General features: G+C 44.6%; 1 protein-coding gene and 1 long non-coding RNA gene across 5 annotated transcripts in view; one reads left to right on the top strand and one right to left on the bottom strand.

The window, feature by feature from the left end:
• Nucleotides 1-2,033: 2,033 nt before the first annotated feature.
• On the bottom strand, nucleotides 2,034-8,810 carry LOC117083147. Its single transcript, XR_004436970.1, has 2 exons — nucleotides 8,259-8,810; nucleotides 2,034-2,065 (listed from the first exon to the last, which is right to left on the bottom strand). It is a non-coding gene; the product is annotated as an uncharacterized LOC117083147 (long non-coding RNA).
• Nucleotides 8,811-8,855: 45 nt separating this feature from the next.
• Nucleotides 8,856-18,642, top strand: part of PPP4R2 (protein phosphatase 4 regulatory subunit 2) — a 74,321-nt gene continuing 64,534 nt past the window's right edge. Inside the window, exons 1-2 of one of the 4 annotated variants that reach the window (XM_033210466.1) lie at nucleotides 8,856-9,137; nucleotides 10,150-10,231. In XM_033210466.1, the coding sequence (XP_033066357.1) occupies nucleotides 9,104-9,137; nucleotides 10,150-10,231 (116 nt within the window). In that variant the 5' untranslated portion in view covers nucleotides 8,856-9,103. The other 3 variants (XM_033210464.1, XM_033210467.1, XM_033210465.1) reach the window with 3 other exon arrangements.

Here is an 18,642-nt window from a genome sequence, read left to right on the forward strand (position 1 = left end):
CAACTGAGGTCAGGAGTTTGAGGCCAGCCTGGCCAACATGGTGAAACTCCCATTTCTACTAAAAACACAAAAATTAGCTGGGCATGGTGGCACCCGCCTGTAATCCCTGCTACTTGGGAGGCTGAGGCAGGAGAATCTCTTGAACCCGGGAGGCGGAGATTGCAGTGAGCTAAGATCCCACCACTGTACTCCAGCCTGGGCCACAGAGTGAAACTCAGTCTCAAAAACAAACAAAAAAAGAATTTAAATAATAATACCTATATTGTATCTAAGTTTACTAACTGTAAGAATAATTATCCTCCTCCCCACTCTACGCCTTCTTCATGTCTGTTTCTGTTTTTTTTGTTGTTGTTGTTGTTTTGTTTTGTTTTTGAGACCAAGTCTCACTCTGTTGCCCAGGCTGGAGTGCAGTGGTATGATCTCAGCTCACTGCAACCTCCACCTCCCAGGTTCAAGCGAGTCTCCTGCCTCAGCCTCCCAAGTAGCTGGGACTACAGGTGTGAGCCACTACACCAGGCTAATTTTTGTATTTTTAGTAGAGATGGGGTTTCACCATGTTGGCCAGGCTGGTCTCGAACTCCTGACCTTAGGTGATCTGCCCACCTTGGCCTCCCAAAGTGCTGGGATTACAGGCATGAGCTACTGTGCCTGGCCCTTCATCTCTGTTTCTATTTTTATTTTTATTTATTTATTTATTTGAGATGGAGCTTTTGCTCTGTCGCCCAGGCTGGAGTGCAATGGCACGATCTCAGCTCACTGCAACCTCCGTCTCCTGGGTTCAAGTGATTCTGCTGCCTCAGCCTCCCGAGTAGGTGGGATTACATGTGTCTACCACTATGCCTGGCTAGTTTTTGTATTTTTAGAAGAGACAGGGTTTCACTATGTTGGCCAGGCTGGTCTCAAACTCCTGACCTCAAGTGATCCATCCACCTCGGCCTTCCAAAGTGCTGGGATTACAGGCATGAACCACAGTGCCCAGCCAATATCTGTTTTTATTTTGGAAAGTTTGAATTAACTCTGCACAAAGTATTTAGAATTTAGCATTCTTATACATTCTCTCATTCTTCTGTCATCGGATTTTACTAGCTATTATGATGTTACATATTCAAAGTTTATAACATTTCTCCTCCAGTTGGTAGCATGGCTATTACTTTAATTTTATTATGAATGATAACATAGTTGGGTGATTTATTTTTAACTCCAAAAATCCCCCAATGCTTTTATTATCCCTATTTCCCCTTTTAAGGTATGTACTTTAAATGCGTTGTATGCTAAACTAAATTTTTTTAAATTTCTGACTTGTGTTTAGGGAGTCAATATTTTTGTACAACTCTTTTAAGATATAATTGAAATAGAGTAAGCTACATATATTTCTTTTCTTTTCTTTTTTTTTTTTTTTTGAGATGGAGTCTCGCTCTGTCACCCAGGCTGGTGTGCAGTGGTGCAATCTCTGCTCACAGCAAGCTCCACCTCTTGGGTTCATGCCATTCTCCTGCCTCATCCTCCCAAGTAGCTAGGACCACAGGTGCCCACCACCACGCCCGGCTAATTTTTTGTATTTTTAGTAGAGATGGGGTTTCACCGTATTAGCCAGGATGGTCTCGATCTCCTGACCTCGTGATCCTCCCGCCTCGGCCTCCCAAAGTGCTGGGATTACAGGAGTGAGCCACCACACCTGGCCTCAATTGTTGTATAATAATACTTGGTATACAATTATGTTTAGCAATTATATACTAAAGTTTTCAGGGGGTTGGGAGTATCTCTTCAGCAACTTACTCTCAAATAGTTCAGGAAAAAAAATGTTCATTTTCTTTTTCGCACTTGCAACATGTTTGTTTGTTAGTTGGTTTTGAGATGGAGTTTTGCTCTATCACCCAGGCTGGAGTGCAGTGGCAAGATCTTGACTCACTGCAACCTCCAGCACCTGGGTTCAAGCGATTCTCCTGCCTCAGCCTCCCAAGTAGCTGGGACTACAGGTGTGTGCTACCATGCCTGGTGAATTTTTTGTATTTTTAGTAGAGACAGGGTTTCACCATGTTGGCCAGGCTGGTCTTGAACTCCTGACCTCAAGTGATCTGCCTGCCTCAGCCTCCCGAAGTGCTGGGATTACAGGCTTGAGTCACCACGCCTGGCCTGTACTTGCAACTTTTATGTGAGTTTGAAATCATTTCAAAAGAGAAAGAAAAACCATAAAGATTATTTTTGTAATTCTTAACCTATGTAAGTAAGAACAATACCTAACATTGATTGAGTCAGATCACTGGCTTAATTCTCTCAGCAAACCAATGAGTAAGTCACCACTATTAACTTCAATTTAGACATAAGGAAACTAAGGCATTTTGATATCAATCATTCATCTGAGTTCAAACAGCTAGGAAGTAATAAGCCAGGAATTAAACTAGGTATCTGATTTTAGACCTTTTTCTCTTAATACACTATTCAATTTTATCATATTCAATTATTGAATATACGTGTGTGTGTATATACAGTCATGCACCACATAATAATGTTTCAGTCGGACAGATCACATACATGACAATGGTCTCATAAGATTATAATACTGTATTTTTACTATGCCTTTTCTATGTTTAGGTATGTTTAGATAAACAAACATTTACCATTGTGTTACAATTGCCTGCAGTATTCAGGACAGTAACATGCTGTATTGCTTTGTAGCCTAGAAGCAATAGAAAGTACCACAGCCTAGGTGTGTAGGAGGTTATACCATCTAGGTTTGCGTAAGTACACTCTACGATGCTTGCGCAACAATGAAATTGCCCAGCAGCACATTTCTCAGAATCTATCTCTGTTATTAAGTGACACATGACTGTATATGTATTAGTCAGGGTTCTCCCAAGAAACAGAACCTATAGGATGTGTCGGTGTGGGTGTGGAGAAAGGGAGAGAGAGACAGAGAGAGAAAGTGTGCAGAGTTGGAGAATGGCTGTTGGGTTCAGTGAGCATCCTTTATCTGTGGAATACCCTACTCTCCTCATAAATTCCCATTTTCTTTCACACAGCCTGAAGCCAACTTCCACTATTACAGTCAGACCTAATCAAGATGGCCACCTAGGCAGCTTCACTCTGCCAGTTCCCTCCTTTGACACTGCTCTTACACCCAACATGGCCACCAGCAGCCATCATACCTGTGGTGACACCAGAGAAAACAACCCAGAGTTTTTTGCGTAGACCCTTTGTTACCCTTGTTTCCACTAAAAAAGTGGAAAGTCTCTGGGAAAAAAGTGAAGCCTGATGGTTTGTGAAACTGCCCTCGTACTTGTTTAGAAAAGTGTATTCAGTTTAGTCTATCTTCGTATCCCAACTTTATTTGGTACCCATTATGTATACAAATGAGGACTTCAGGGTATGAATAAAAAGCCAAGAGAATCAAAGAACATCTAAAGCTTTGTGTAGTGGTATTGTAACCCAATCTGTCCTCTGTTCTCCAGCTCGTTTAGACTGGATATTGGTTTTTCTAGATTTTTCTTCAATCTCTTCTTGTCCCTTCCCACAGACCCATCTCAGAAGGACAGCCAAGCTCCAGTACTTTTCCCTGGGGTTAAAAAAAGATCCACCCACATGTTCTCTGACATAGTTCTGGTTATTTTCTCCCTCCCATCTCTTTCTTTCTCCGTGTTCTACAGCCTACTCTGTGTCTCCTCCATGTTCAGGCCTTTTCCCTCTTGTGCACACCCAGAACATGGGCCTTCATCTTGCCAGTCTTCCTGAATGTTCGTATTTATTTAAGGTCCACCTCCCCACTAGACTATGGGCTCCGTGGGGGAAAGAGAGACTATGCACCAACTTTTCCCCAGCACCTTGGAGAGCCTCACAGACTGTTTACCTTGTTAATATTCCCTCTGCCTGGAGGGCTCTTCTGTCTCAGTACAAATCTTTTCTGGTCTTTAAGCGAGACCCTTTCTAAAAAGCAGCTTCCATCTCTTCCTCGAAGAAATTTTGCAGGCCTCTAAATATCTGATATACGGCCTTGCTTTCTACCTTGCATGAGGGCCTACACTTACATCTTATCTTTGCTAGAATTTTGCAAACTTCTTGAGGACAAGGAAGTGTTTGGGGGCTTTGAAGCCAGTCTAGGTTCTTTTTCTTTCTTTCTTTCAAGATGGAGTTTTGCTCTTGTTACCCAGGCTGGAGTGCAGTGGCACGATCTCGGCTCACTGCAAGCCCTCCCTTTTGGGTTCAAGCAATTCTCCTGCCTCAGCCTCCCAAGTAGCTGGGATTACAGGCTCCCGCCACCACGCCCAGCTAATTTTTGCATTTTTAGTAGAGATGGGGTTTCATCATGGTGGCCAGGCTGGTCTCCAGCTTCTGCCCTCAGGTGATCCACCCGCCTCGGCCTTTCAAAGTGCTGGAATTACAGGCGTCAGCCAATGCGCCGGGGCTCTATATTTCAGTTTTCTTTTCTGTTAAGTGAGGAGGATCCTCATAGGATTTTGTGAGGATTCAATTAAATACTTTTGTAAACTGCTTAGGAGAAACTTTTTGATAGTTTTGTAAACTGCTTAGGAGAATGCCAGACACATGAAAGTATTTAATAAATATTGGCTGTTACTATTAAATTTCTTATTTCTTGCATTAGTTTCTAAAATTTAGAGGCTTAGAAGAGTTATAGACATTGTCACTTTTTACAGTTTCTGTGGATCAGGTACTGGGAAGTGACTTAGATGGGCCGCTCTAGTGTAGGATGTCTGCTAAGGTTGTGATCCAGATGTCAGTTGGGGCTGCAGTTACCTGAAGGAATTCCTGAGGTTGGAGGATCCACCTCCAAGGACAGGTTTTCTCTCTGTGGGGCCTTTCCACAAGACTGTCTAATGTTCTCATGACATGGCAGCTGGCTTCCCCCATGGAGGCCCCATTCACCAATTCAAGAGGCCAAGGCAGAAGTCCTAGGGCCTTCACAAATCAGCTCTGATTCAATGTGCCAGATTATACTAGGGCATGAATCTCAGCACGTGAGGATCATGAGGGGTAATTGTGGGGGCTGGCTGCCACATTTGTACTCTGTTTTCTTCCCAGGAAATTGGCATCAGTAGGAGGCTTTTTACTTTTATTTTTTATTTCTGAGTCAGGGTCTCACTATGTTTGTGGCCCAGGATGGATTACAGTGGCATGATGCCGGCTCACTGCAGCCTTAAATTCCTGGGCTCAAGTAGTCCTCCTAGCCTCCCGAGTAGCTAGGACTACAGGTGTGCGCCACTACGCCTGGTAATTTTTTATTTTTTGTAGAGACATGTTGCTAGGCTGGTCTCAAGTGATCCTCCAGCCTTGGCCTCCCAGAGTGCCGAGAATACAGGTGTGAGCCACCATGCCCCACCAGTAGGAGGCTCTAGTAATTGCAGATACTGCAATACAGGCCTGCTGGAGAAGAATTCAAGGAAGAAGGAATGAACCAAACGAAGTTATTTCTTCAGCCTCATCTTTTGCCTCTTCTCCCCTTGCAATCTTGACTTCCAGACACTGGATAAGGTCTATGACGGGCGACAAAGTGCACACAGCAATGACAGCCTAAGGGAATTGTGGAAAGTATACCAGAGGAAGTGGTGTTTAAGTAGAGATCTGAATTTGCAGACGAACATAGCAAAGTAAATTAGAGAGGAGGAGCTGGCCAGAGGGGCACAGGCCTTGATTATCTGAAGACCATGTGAGATCTGAAAAACCATAAGAAATTCAGTTAAGCTGACAGCAATGAAAGGGACAAAACAAAGTGTTAGAAATTAGCATAACGTGTTCTCCAACAGAAAGTTCCAATAGAACTTTTTGCAATAATGAAATTTTCTTTATCTGAACTATCCAATACAGGGGCCACTAGCCACATGTAGCTATTGAGCACTTAATGTGCTCAAAATGTGGCTGCTGTGACTGAAGAATTGGATTTTTAGGCTGGGTGCAGTGGCTCACGCCTGTAATCCCAGCACTTTGGGAGGCCGAGGCGAGTGGATCACGAGGTCCAGAGTTCAACACCAGCCTGGACAATATGGTGAAACCCTGTCTCTACTAAAAATACAAAAATTACCCGAGCGTAGTGACTGATACCTGTAATCCCAACTACTCGGGAGGCTGAGGCAGGGAACTACTTGAACCCAGGAGGCAGAGGTTGCAGTGAGCTGAGATCACACCACTGCACTCCAGCCTGGATGGCAGAGTGAGACTCTGTCTCAAAAAAGAAAAAAAAAAATTGGATTTTTATTGAAGAACTCAGGAACTGAATTTTAAATTTTATTTAATTAAATTTCAATATTCACACATGGCTAATATCTACGGTACAGCACAGCTCTTACAGTAAGAGACCCTTCTGAATATGGCCGGGCGCGGTGGCTCAAGCCTGTAATCCCAGCACTTTGGGAGGCCAAGACGGGCGGATCAGGAGGTCAGGAGATCGAGACCATCCTGGCTAACATGGTGAAACCCCGTCTCTACTAAAAATACAAAAAACTAGCTGGGCGACGTGGCGGCCGCCTGTAGTCCCAGCTACTCGGGAGGCTGAGGCAGGAGAATGGCCTAAACCCAGGAGGCAGAGCTTGCAGTGAGCTGAGATCCGGCCACTGCACTCCAGCCTGGGCGGCAGAGCGAGACTCCGTCTCAAAAAAAAAAAAAAAAAAAAAAAAAAAAAAAAAAAAAAAAAAAAAAAAAAAGAGACCCTTCTGAATAGTAGAGTGGCAGACAGAAGGGGAGGCTAAGCTTTGCCATGTAGGCAGTAGGCCCTTCAGACTGCAAGGGACCTGGATAAACTAAACCTGGTGCCTGGTAAGTGCTGGCCAAGTGCTTGATGATGCTACCCTATTCCCTTTCTCTGCAAGGATATTTGTAATTGAGCTAGATCCTCTGAACAATGAGGTCTAAAAACACAGGGGACTGGTTCTCTGATGGCACAACTTAAGAGACCTATTTTGGGTGTGTCTTTTGCCTACGTCTACCACCTAGGATCAGGGTCAGACCCACTCTCTTTTAAGAGGGTCAACAGTGTAATGACTGTGTCCAAACTTGCATCTTCTTAGACTAAACAATAACCTTCTTCCCTCCCTCTCTCAGTCCTTCTCTTCCCCTCCTTCCTTCCATGACTTTGTGCTGGCTGGGTTTTTGGAAGAGGAGGTGGAACAATTTAGTACCTTTTCTTTTCTTTCTTTCTTTTTTTTTTTTTTTGAGACGGAGTCTCACTCTGTTGTGCCCAGGCAGGAGTACAGTGGTGCTATCTTGGCTCACTGCAACCTCAGCCTCTCGGGTTCAAGGGAGTCTCCTGCCTCAGCCTCCCGAGTAGTTATGATTACAGGTGCCTGCCACCACGCCCAGCTTTTTTTATTTTTATTTTTATTTTTTATTTTTATTTTTAGCAGAGACAGGGTTTTGCCATGTTGGCCCGGCTGGTATCAAACTCCTGACCTCAGGTGATCCGCCCACCTCAGACTCCCGAGGTGTTGGGATTACAGGTGTGAGCCACGGAGCCCGGGCAGTACCTTTTCTTTCAAAGGCTCACAGATAAAGAGTATAAAAATGTCCACGCACTGGCTGGGAGCCAGGTGTTTTGGGTTCTGGGTTCTAGTTCTGTCTCCCCAGACTTGCTCTCTATGACACAGCTTTCCCATTTGTAACATGTCAAGGCTGAAGAGGACTTCTGAGGTTTCCACCCTCTCCTACTTCCTGGGTGATTATGTAATGTAATAATGATCACAGTGGTAATAAAAACCGCAGCCACGCTGAGTGTTCCAGGTTTCACGCACTGTGCCAAATGTTTCACATTCGCCATTTCACTCAATCCTCTTGGCCGTTTTACAACCCCCATTTTATAAATAAGAACCCTGAAGCTGCCTGAGTTTAGGTAACTACTTCGGGGCCACAAAAGGAGTAAGTAGTTGAGTTGGGATTTGAATATTGATTCCAAACCTTGAGCTCTTAATCACTTTGCTGTACACATTACTTCTTGCCACAGGTGGGGCCAGTGAAGAACGAACGTTGGGTTAAGCAGGGAGGTATCTTGTTAGGATTATTAGTAATGCTGGGCGTATGTATGTATTTTTAATTTTATTATTATTTTTTGACCCAGAGTCTCGCTTTGTCGCCTAGGCTGGAGTGCAGTGGCGCGATCTTGGCTCACTTCTACCTCCGCCTCCTGGGTTCAAGCGATTCTCGTGCCTTAGCCTCCCGAGTGACTGGGATTACAGGCACGCGCGACCACGCTCGCTAAATTTTGTAGTTTTAGTAGAGACCGGGTTTCGCCAATGTTGGCCTGGTCTTCAACGCCTGACTTCAGGTGCTCCGCCCGCCCCAGCCTTCCAAAGTGCTGGGATCACAGGCTTGAGTCACCGCGCCCGGCCTGTATTTATTTTTAAATAGAGAAGGGCGCGGGGGCGGGCTCACTTTGTTGCCCAGGCTGGTCTCGATCTTCTGGGCTAAAGCGATCCTCTCGCCTCGGCCTCCCTCCTTAAGTGTTGGGATCACCGACGTGAACCCCCTGCCCGGCCTCGCTGAACATTTTTTAGGCGCATTCTGAACGTGAAGTGTACACACTGAATTCTCACAGCAACTGCATAGGGTATCGGTACCAGTGCTCTCACTGTACAGATGGGGAAAATGAAGCTCAGAGAGACGAAGTAAATAGCTTAAGTTCACATAGAGAGCAAAAAACGGCAGGGTTCAAAGCCTAGGAGTCCGCCTGCAAACCCGTCGCCTGACCGTTCAGTCTTCAGCTCCGCGGAGGCTGGGCCCGGGGCCGGGGCTCCGGCAGCCGCCGGGACACAGCCGCGACTGGCTGCGGCGCTGGGCCCCAGCGTCACGCCTCCGCCGCACACGCGCTCTTGGGTTCCGGGCCGGGGCGCGCGGCGGGAGCGAGGACGGCGGCAGGGAGCGTGCGCGCGGTGACGTGCCGGGCGCCATGTTGGAGGGTTGGTGGTAGCGGCTTGGGGAGGTGCTCGCTCTGTCGGTCTCGCTCTCTCGCACGCTTCCCCCGGCTCCCTTCGTTCCCCCCCCCGGTCGCCTGCGTACCGGAGTGTGTGCGAGGGAGGGGGAGGGCGTCGGGGGGGTGGGGGGAGGCGTTCCGGTCCCCGAGAGATCCGCGGAGGGAGGCGGAGGCTGTGAGGGACTCCGGGAAGCCATGGACGTCGAGAGGCTCCAGGAGGCGCTGAAAGGTGGGGGTAGCTGCCCCCTCTCCATTCCCCCTCACCTTGTTCGGCTCGCTCGTCTCTCCTTTCAGGGCGGATGGTTCCGAGGGCCGGGGCTGGGGCCGGGCGCGGCGTGGGGAGAGCGCTTCCCGGGCTCCCATCCCCCTCCACCTCCCCAGGGGCGGGGAGCCCTGTGGGCAGCTCCCTCCCGCCCCGCTCTGGCTTTGTGTCGGCCGCCGGCGTCTGGGCTGGGGGAGGGGAGCCGGGGAAGCTCTTGCGGGGGGCCCAGTCTTTCTACCACCCGTTCGAGGGTCGAGTCGCGGACCCGCAGACTCCTCCCTCCCAGGTATCCTCCTTTCTCCGCCAGGCCACCCGCACGCCAGGCGTTGGGGTGGGAGGAAGAGTAAAAGGTTGGTGGGGGCGGGAGGTGGAGAGGGGGGTGGCATCGCAACTTTTAGGTTGTCTCAGGATGCCTTTTTCAGGGCTTTTGAAGTCATCCTTCCGCGCCCTAATTTCAAGGTGGTTGCCTTCACTGTACTTGATTGCACGCCTTCCACGCAACAGGCTTGAGAACAGTGGCTTTCAAACTTCGAATAGAGAGATTTCAGCGTTTTGAGAATTATTCTTTGACATACAGAATCATTTGGGGACAGCTACTTGGGGTAGTTGGTGTTTCTTAAAAAGGCAGATTTATGGACTTAGATAAACAATTGGTGGGAGTCGGGGCCTGGGGATTTTTATTTTCCCTGGATTCTCAGCTTAATATAATACTGGTGTTCCCCCGGACCACACTTAGAGAAGCACTGCGTTAAAAATGGTTTGTGAAGTTGAGTGCCCCCTTTAGGAGGATTCTTGTTATCTGTAAAAGAGGATGATATGTTAGAAGTAGAACTTGGAGGGTTGAGGTGGTTATTTAGTTGAGAGGCCTTTTTTAAAATTTTTTGTTTAATTCTTATTAAGGGAAAGGACTGGGAGGAAAGTTTGTTTTTTAGAGGGCTTTTGAGAAAACTGATAACTTTTTTTTTCTTCCTTTATCTAGATTTTGAGAAGAGGGGGAAAAAGGAAGTTTGTCCTGTCCTGGATCAGTTTCTTTGTCATGTAGCCAAGACTGGAGAAACAATGTAAGTTGAAAGCATGCATTTGTCGTTATAGACCAGTGCATTATTCAGAATTGCTCAGGAAAGGGAAAAAAGTGTATTTTGGGATAAATAATTCATTCTAAATTGTAGAAGTCCTGGTCATTTAAATAATTTATATATAAATTTACATTTAAAGAACGTATACACTTATTTGCTGTATAATGGTCTGTAACGGATTTTAAAAACTTGTGTATGTTAAAATTGTCTTTGCAGCTAGGCACGCTTAGAGAACGTATTAGTCTTAACGAGCCAGAGAAAGGAAGAATGCCTATTCCATTATGACCCTTTTTGGCCATAACAAATAGGCTTATTTCTAGAATTTTGTAGCTTTGATTCTGTTTCAGAGTCTTGGTGGTATTTTCTCATATTGTCGTGTGTCCAGCCCTTTTTTGTCGTATTTGCATATGTAGGTGTTTGAAGTGTCACTTCTATTTATCGTCTTGAGGACTCTGATTATCTGACAAATTCCAAATGCTACAGTTTTGACTGACCTGTAGACTTTTAGGATAGCTGATTTGTTACATATGCTCAGCATTTTATTAAGCTCGTTTCCAAATGTTCTGAATCTGAAACTTACGCTATAAAGTTAGGGCTGTGTTCAGAAGGAACATTCCAGGTCATTGTTTTGCAGTTTGTGTGGTAGAGGCACTCTGGCTAAGTTTATTTGTAGAGGACAGTGCATCTTTGATGACTTCTTTTTGTAGTCTTTGGGTGGGGGCTGGGGCAGCAGGAAAGGGGTGGGTTTCTGTGGGTTCAGTGTTAATATGTGGGTTTTCTGCCTAGTATGAGTGTAGCTTTCAGCAAGTATTGTATAATTTCTCTGGCTTTAGGCCGGGCGCGGTGGCTCAAGCCTGTAATCCTAGCACTTTGGGAGGCCGAGACGGGCGGATCACGAGGTCAGGAGATCGAGACCATCCTGACTAACACGGTGAAACCCCGTCTCTACTAAAAACTACAAAAAACTAGCCGGGCGAGGTGGCGGCGCCTGTAGTCCCAGCTACTCGGGAGGCTGAGGCAGGAGAATGGCGTGAACCGGGAGGCGGAGCTTGCAGTGAGCTGAGATCCGGCCACAGCACTCCAGCCTGGGTGACAGCGCGAGACTCCGTCTCAAAAAAAAAAAAAAAAAAAAAAAAAAAAAAAAAAAAAAAAAAAAAAAAAAAAATTTCTCTGGCTTTATTATTAGCAAGTGTTCATTTCTCACAAGATTTGCTTATGATTGTAGTCTAGCCTTTTAACAGCCTAATTTTAGAAAGGAAAAAACCTTTGCTGCCTCAGTGCTTGATTTAATGGTCATGTCTGCAAGCTGAATCTCGTTAGTATTCTATTAAAATATACCAGTCATTTTGAGAACGTCACTGTGATGTGTTCAATCTTGTATTTCTGTTGATTACATTAAAAAATGGGAGCTTCTGGGGCGGAAGTCATTTTTACCTTCGAATTATAGTCTCATACAGAACATCTTGATTTAAAACAATGTAAAACTGTTAATTTATGCTTATACAGATAAGCCTAAAAATGACCATATGCCATCTTTCAAAAATAAATTAATCCCTAAAACATAAATGCTTAGACTGCCACTATATTCCTCTTGAACTGCTAGTTGGCACAGACTTAGCCCTGTCAACAATGTCAAGCCAAATAGCATTTTACTTTTGGCTGTTTTTTGATATACAAGATTATATCAAACTATTTGGAGATGAGTGCTTAAAACCTCTTATTCAGTGTATCAGGTTTGTACACACTGCTTTCCCTTTATGATAAAATACATTGCCTATAAATGTATAAATAGTTGAAAGCTTCTTTTTTTTTTTTTTTTTTTTTTTTGAGACGGAGTCTCGCTCTGCCGCCCAGGCTGGAGTGCTGTGGCCGGATCTCAGCTCACTGTAAGCTCCGCCTCCTGGGTTTAAGCCATTCTCCTGCCTCAGCCTCCCAAGTTGCTGGGACTACAGGCGCCCGTCACCGCGCCCGGCTTGTTTTTTGTATTTTTTAGTAGAGACGGGGTTTCACCGTGTTAGCCAGGATGGTCTCGATCTCCTGACCTCGTGATCCGCCCGTCTCGGCCTCCCAAAGTGCTGGGATTACAGGCTTGAGCCACCGCGCCCGGCCAGTTGAAACCTTCTAAAAGATAGCTTTTTAATATCCTGTCTTACTGGAACACCAAGTGCCTGGGGAAGTTATCTGATTTATTTTGGACAGTTATTTTATCCTGGTAGAAGAGGACTTAAAATTCCCAATCCCCCACCCCATATTAGGTGTTTATATATTCACTAAGCATGTTTTGTACTGAAATGATTGGTATACTTAGATTCTTATGTTAAATGGAATTTGGAAAATAGTTTTTAATTTATTATGTAAATAGCCAGTGTTTATGCATTTAGCTTTAAGCTTTGATTTCTTTTTATCAACATGGCATATCTTTGATACATTTGCAGAATTTCTGTTACCCATTTATGGCTAAACTAAGCTTTGTCTAGTATGTGAGTTTGTAACAAGATAATTAAAATTTAAAGAACAGCAATTTAGACTTTTCTGATGTTTTAGGATGGGTACATTGCTTAAGATAAGCGTTTCCACCGGATGTGGTGGCTCATACCTGTATCTTAGCACTTTGGGAAACGGAGGATCACTTGAGCTCAGGACAAAAAATTTAAAAGTTACCTGGGTGTGTTGGTACATGCCTGTAGTCCCAGATTCTCCAGAGGCTGAGGCGGGAGGATTGCTGGAACCTGGGAAGTTGAGGCTGCAGTGAGCCATGATAGTTGGGGCCACTATCCTGCAGCCTGAGTATCAGAGTGAGACCCTGTGTCAAAAAAAAATTTCACAGTTGTTTTTATTTTCACTGATGCGTTATAGCAAGAAAGCATTAACAGAAGTAGTATGTGAAACTGTTTATGGATCAAAATCAGTGACCCCCCCCCCCGGGCCATTTATTTTTCTTTTCAAAAAACAATTGTTTTGAAGCTTGTTTTTAGCTTTAGAGAGGTAGAATTTTAAGTGTAGGCTTTTACAATGGAGGAAGTTGTAGGAAAAATTTGAACAATTTTACTTCTTAGTCTATTAAAATTACCTGTAAACGTCTGATGTATGAAGTTAGGAAAGATGCCAAGACATACTAAATTGATGTGAAGAGGGAAACTATATTATATATGTATATAACTAAAATAATTAATTCCCAAATGAATTGTTTCTGGCCACTTCAAAGAATTGTTTTTATGTTGCAAAGATTACTTTCACCTGAAAATGGGACATTTTCTGGAGCAACACTCTTCTGAAGGTAACGTGGTTCCTGACATCATGCTAAATATATAGTATGCGCTGAATAAACAGGAACATATGGTGTGTTTCAATCATGAATATAAACATTTCATGCGTTTCAGTCATGGATTGAAATGTATTTGATGGGTTTGAGTTGCAATTATTATCCTTTTTGATGGTCAAGTTGTCTCCCATTTGGCCAGTGGTATAGCCTTTTCCAGTTGGCTCCAGAGTCCTTTTGACATGACTTTAGTAGTCCCTGATAGTATCCTTATTTTCTGGTATAAGAATATATTCCAGGCTCGTTTCCTGCCCCAGATGTGAATCAGACATTTCTCAAGAAGACCTGCCTTTTAGTGGGAAATGGTGTTTCAAGACTACAATCCTGATGGTAGAGATGTTTATTATTACTCAGCTAGATAAAATACTAAGACTTGTATTTCAGAATCAGGAATACAGCGTTTAAAAATGATTTTTTTGTTGTTGTTTAGGTAAAATATATAATTTGCTGGCCAGGTGCAGTGATTCATGCCTGTAGTCTCAGAACTTTGAGAGGCCGAGGCAGGTGGCCCAGGGTCACTTGAGCCCAGGAGTTCAAGACCAGCCTGGGCAACATGGTGAAACCCATCTCTACAAAACATTAGCCTAATGTGGTGGCATGCGCCTGTAGTCCCAGCTACTCCCAGCTACTTGGGAAGAGGAGGCAGGAGGATCACCTGAGCCTGGGAGGTTGAGGCTGCAGTGAGCCATGACTGTACCACTGCACCTCAGTCTGGGCAACACAGTAAGACCCTGTCTCAAACACACACATGCACACTCACACACTTATAGAATTCACCATCTTTACCATTTTTGTTTTCTTTTTTTTTTTTTTGAGATGGAGTCTCGCTCTATCGCCACGCTGGAGTGTAGTGGCACGATCTCAGCTCACTTCAACCCCCGCCTCCCGAGTTCAAGCAATTCTCCTGCCTCAACCTCCCAAGTAGCTGGGACTACAGGCACGCCCAGCTAATTTTTGTATTTTTAGTAGAGACAGGGTTTCACCATGTTGGACAGGATGGTCTTGATCTCTTGACCTCGTGATCCACCCCATTGGCCTCCTGAAGTGTTGGTATTACAGGTGTGAGCCACCATGCCCAGCCCCATCTTTACCATTTTAAGAGTACAGTTCGGTGGTAGTAAATACATATATATTCTTTTTTCCCCCTTTTATCTCTCCTGTGCCTTGCTCAGTCTCTAGTAATCACCAGTCTTTAGACTCTTATCTTCCTGAGATCCACTGTTTTAGCTCCCACATAAGTGAAAATGTGATATTTGTCCTTCTGTGCTTGACTTAACTTCAGTTAACATAGTGGCCTACAGTTGCATCCATGTTGCTGCAAATGACAGGATCTAATTCTTTTTTACTGCTGAATAATATACCATATTTTCTTATCTGTTGATGGGAACTCAGGTTGGTTCCTTTTTTAAAAAAAATGTATTTTTGAGGCAAGGTCTTGCTGTCGCCCAGGCTTTAGTGCAGCAACTCAGTCATAGCTCACTGCAACCTCAAACTCTTAGGCTTAAGGGATCCTCTTGCATCAGCTTCCTGAATAGCTAGGACTTACAGATAGGGTACGTGCCACCATGCCTGGCTAATCTGTAATTTTTTTGTAGAGACAAAGTCTTGCTATGTTGCCTAGGCTGATTTCCAACTCCTGGCCTCAAGCAGTCCTCCCAAAGTGCTAAGATTACAAGGCATGAGCCATTGCACTGAATTGGTTTCATGTTTTGGCTGTTGTGAATAGTGCTGCAGTAAACATGGTAGGGCTTTTTTTTTCTTTTTTCTTTTTTGTGACGGAGTCTCTGTCACCCAGGCTGGAGTGCAGTGGCACGATCTTGGCTCACTGCAACCTCCGCCTCCTGGGTTCAAGTGATTTTCCTGCCTCAGCCTCCTGAGTAGCTGGGATTACAGGCATGCACCACCATGCCTGGCTAATTTTTTTGTATTTTTAGTAGAGATGGGATTTCACCGTGTTAGCCAGGATGGTCTTGATCTCCTGACCTCATGACCATCCACCTTGACCTCCCAAAGTGCTAGGATTACAGGTGTGAACCACTTCGCCCAGCCCAGGGTTTTTACTTAACTTTTTGCATACCAAAAATCCTTGTTCTCTCAAGAACGCAGGCAGGGGATGATAGAATCAGGATGTCTTGTAATTACTGACTGTAACCAACATTACACATCAGAAAGTCTAAAATAATAATACAAATATTACTGCCATGAATATAATTACTAGGAATGTTAAATTTTTTTTTTTACATATTCTCTATTTCTATCCCCCATTTAAAAGTTTTTCTGTCTACATTGTCTGAGCATATTGCTGTTATATAACTTTCCCTGTTGTTTTTTTTGAGACAGAGTCTCACTGTATTGCCCAGGCTGGAGTGCAGTGGTGCGATCACAACTCACTGCAACCTCTGCCTCCTGGGTTCTAGCGATTCTTGTGCCTCAGCCTCCCGAGTAGCTGGGGTTACTGGCACGTGCCACCATTGCCTGGCTAATTTTTGTGTTTTTAGTAGAGATAGGGTTTCCCCACGTTGACCAGGCTATTCTGGAACTCCTGGTGTCAAGTGATCCTCCCCCCACCCCCCACCTCTGCCTCCCAAGGTGCTGGGATTAGGGGCATAGCCACTGCCCCCGGCCGACTTTCTCTTTTAACTGTCAATCTTAGTTTTACAGTAGGTATATATCTCATGCATACAGTCAGTCCTTATGTCATTGTATTGTCTGTGTCTCTAGTCAGTTTGGTTGTCTGAATGAAGCTTCTTCTCTAATAGATTATTGAAAAGGGGCTAACTGAAACAGTATTTATGGAGTTCTATTTTTTTTTTTTTTTTGATACAGAGTCTTGCTCTGTTGCCCAGACTGGAGTGCAGTGGCACGATCTCAACTCACTGCAACCTCCACCTCCTGGGTTCAAGTGATTTTTCTGCCACAGCCTCCTGAGTAGCTGGGATTACAGGTGCATGCCACCACGCACGGCTACTTTTTTGTATTTTCAGTTGGGACGGGGTTTCGCCATGTTGGCCGGACTGGTCTCGAACTACTGACCTCAGGTGATGTGCCTACCTTGGCCTCCCAAAGTGCTGGGATTACAGGCATGAACCACTGTGCCTGGGCTTACGTTTATATTTTTAGTAGAGATGGGGTTTCATCATGTTGGCCAGGTTGGCCTCAATCTTCGGACTTGAAGTGATCTGCCCGTCTCGGCCTCCCAAAGTGCTGGGATTACAGGCATGAGCCACCACTCCTGGCCTGGAGTTCTTATGTATATGTCTTGTATGTTGTCTGTGCCTTTTATTCTTTTTTTTTCCTTTTTCTTTTTTTTTTTATTCTTTTTTGTGGAGCACAAGGTCTCACTATATTGCCCAGGCAGGTCTCAAACCCCTGAGCTGAAGCTATCCTCCCACCTCTGCCTCCCTAAGAGCTGGAATAACAGGCATGAGCCATCGTGGCTGGCCTGTGCCCTTTAATCTTGAAGGTCACTTTGGCTGGAAATAAAGTCTTTGGTTCACATTTTCTATCCTTGAGTATCTTAAGTTTGTTAATTTTGTTGTTTCCCCCAATAAAACTGTTAAAATCTATTTATTTTTGAGACAGAGTCTTGCTCTTTTGTCCTGGTTGGAGTGCAGAATCTGGTTCACAGTAAACTGTCTCCCACCTCAGCCTTCCAAGTAGCTGGGACTACAGGCACATGCCACCACGCCTGGCTAATTTTTGTGTTTTCTGTAGAGATGGGGTTTCACCATGTTTTTAGGCTGGTCTCCTGAGCTTGAACTTCTAAGCTGAAGTGATCTGTCCACTTTGTTGGCCTCTTGAAGTACAGGGGTTACAGAGGTGTCACCATGCCTGGCCAGCTGTTAACATCTGATATATTTTTTTGCCTTATTATAACTGCCCACTCTTTTTGCCTACCTTCCTAAATGATTTATTTTCTTTAAAATACAGTGTGGTTTTGTGTGTGTGTATCTGTGTATTTTTTTTGAGTTGAGTCTCGCTCTGTTGCCCAAACTGGAGTGTAGTGGCGCCATCTCGGCTCACTGCATCCTCCGCCTCCTGGGTTCAAGCCATTCTCCAGCCTCAGCCTCCTGAGTAGCTGGGATTACAGGTGTCCACCACTATACCTGGCTAATTTTTGTGTTTTTAGTAGAGCCGGGGGTTTCACCATATTGGCCAGGCTGATCTCGAGCTCTTGACCTAGTGATCTCCCTGCCTTGGCGTCCCAAAGTGTTGGGATTACAGGCGTGAGCCACTGCGCCAGGCCAAAATACAGTGGTGTTTCTAGACTAGATCTTTAAAAACATTTTGAAAATCAGTGTTGGATATTTTGTAGTCATTGTACTCAGGTATATGTTGTGGTCTTTTTTTTTAATCCTCTTCTCTGCACACTGGTGGTGTAGTCTTTCAATATGAATTTTTAAATTTTTTAAAAATTAAGGTATTTCAAGAAAGTGATTGAATTTTTTTGTTGAGGGCAGGGAGACTATATTGCTGCATCTTTGCAAATCTTCAGTACTTGTCATTTTGTCTTGAATTCTTCTTTTTAAAAAAATCCTTTTTTGAAAAAGCAGTGTTATTGGCTGCGTGCAGTGGCTCACACCTGTAATCTCAGCGCTTTGGGAGGCTGAGACCGGTGAATCACCTGAAGTTGGGAGTTCAAGACCAGCCTGACCAACATGAAGAAACTCCATCCCTACCAAAAATACAAAATTAGCTGAGTGTGGTGCTTGCTTGTAATCCCAGTTACTCGGGAGAATCGCTTGATCCCGGGAGGCGGAGGTTGCAGTGAGCCGAGATCCCGCCGTTGCACTGCAGCCTGGGCAACAAGAGCGAAACTCCATTCAGAAAAGAAAAAAAAGCAGTGTTATTGAGGTATAATTGAAGTACAGTACACTGTATTTATTAAAAATGTACAGGTTGTGAAATTTTAATATCCACCCTCAGGAAACCATCAAGGACAATCAAGATTGTGAACATGTTCATTCATTACTCCCAGAAGTTTCCTCATGTCCCATTGTAATCTTCCCTCCCTATGTGTGCTTCCTTCCCTCCAAGCAACTTTTTGCCAATGTAGATTAGTTTGTGAGTTCTAGAA

Source organism: Trachypithecus francoisi, unplaced genomic scaffold, assembly GCF_009764315.1.
Source record: "Trachypithecus francoisi isolate TF-2019V2 unplaced genomic scaffold, Tfra_2.0 Lachesis_group0, whole genome shotgun sequence".
NCBI classification, from domain to species: domain Eukaryota; kingdom Metazoa; phylum Chordata; class Mammalia; order Primates; family Cercopithecidae; genus Trachypithecus; species Trachypithecus francoisi.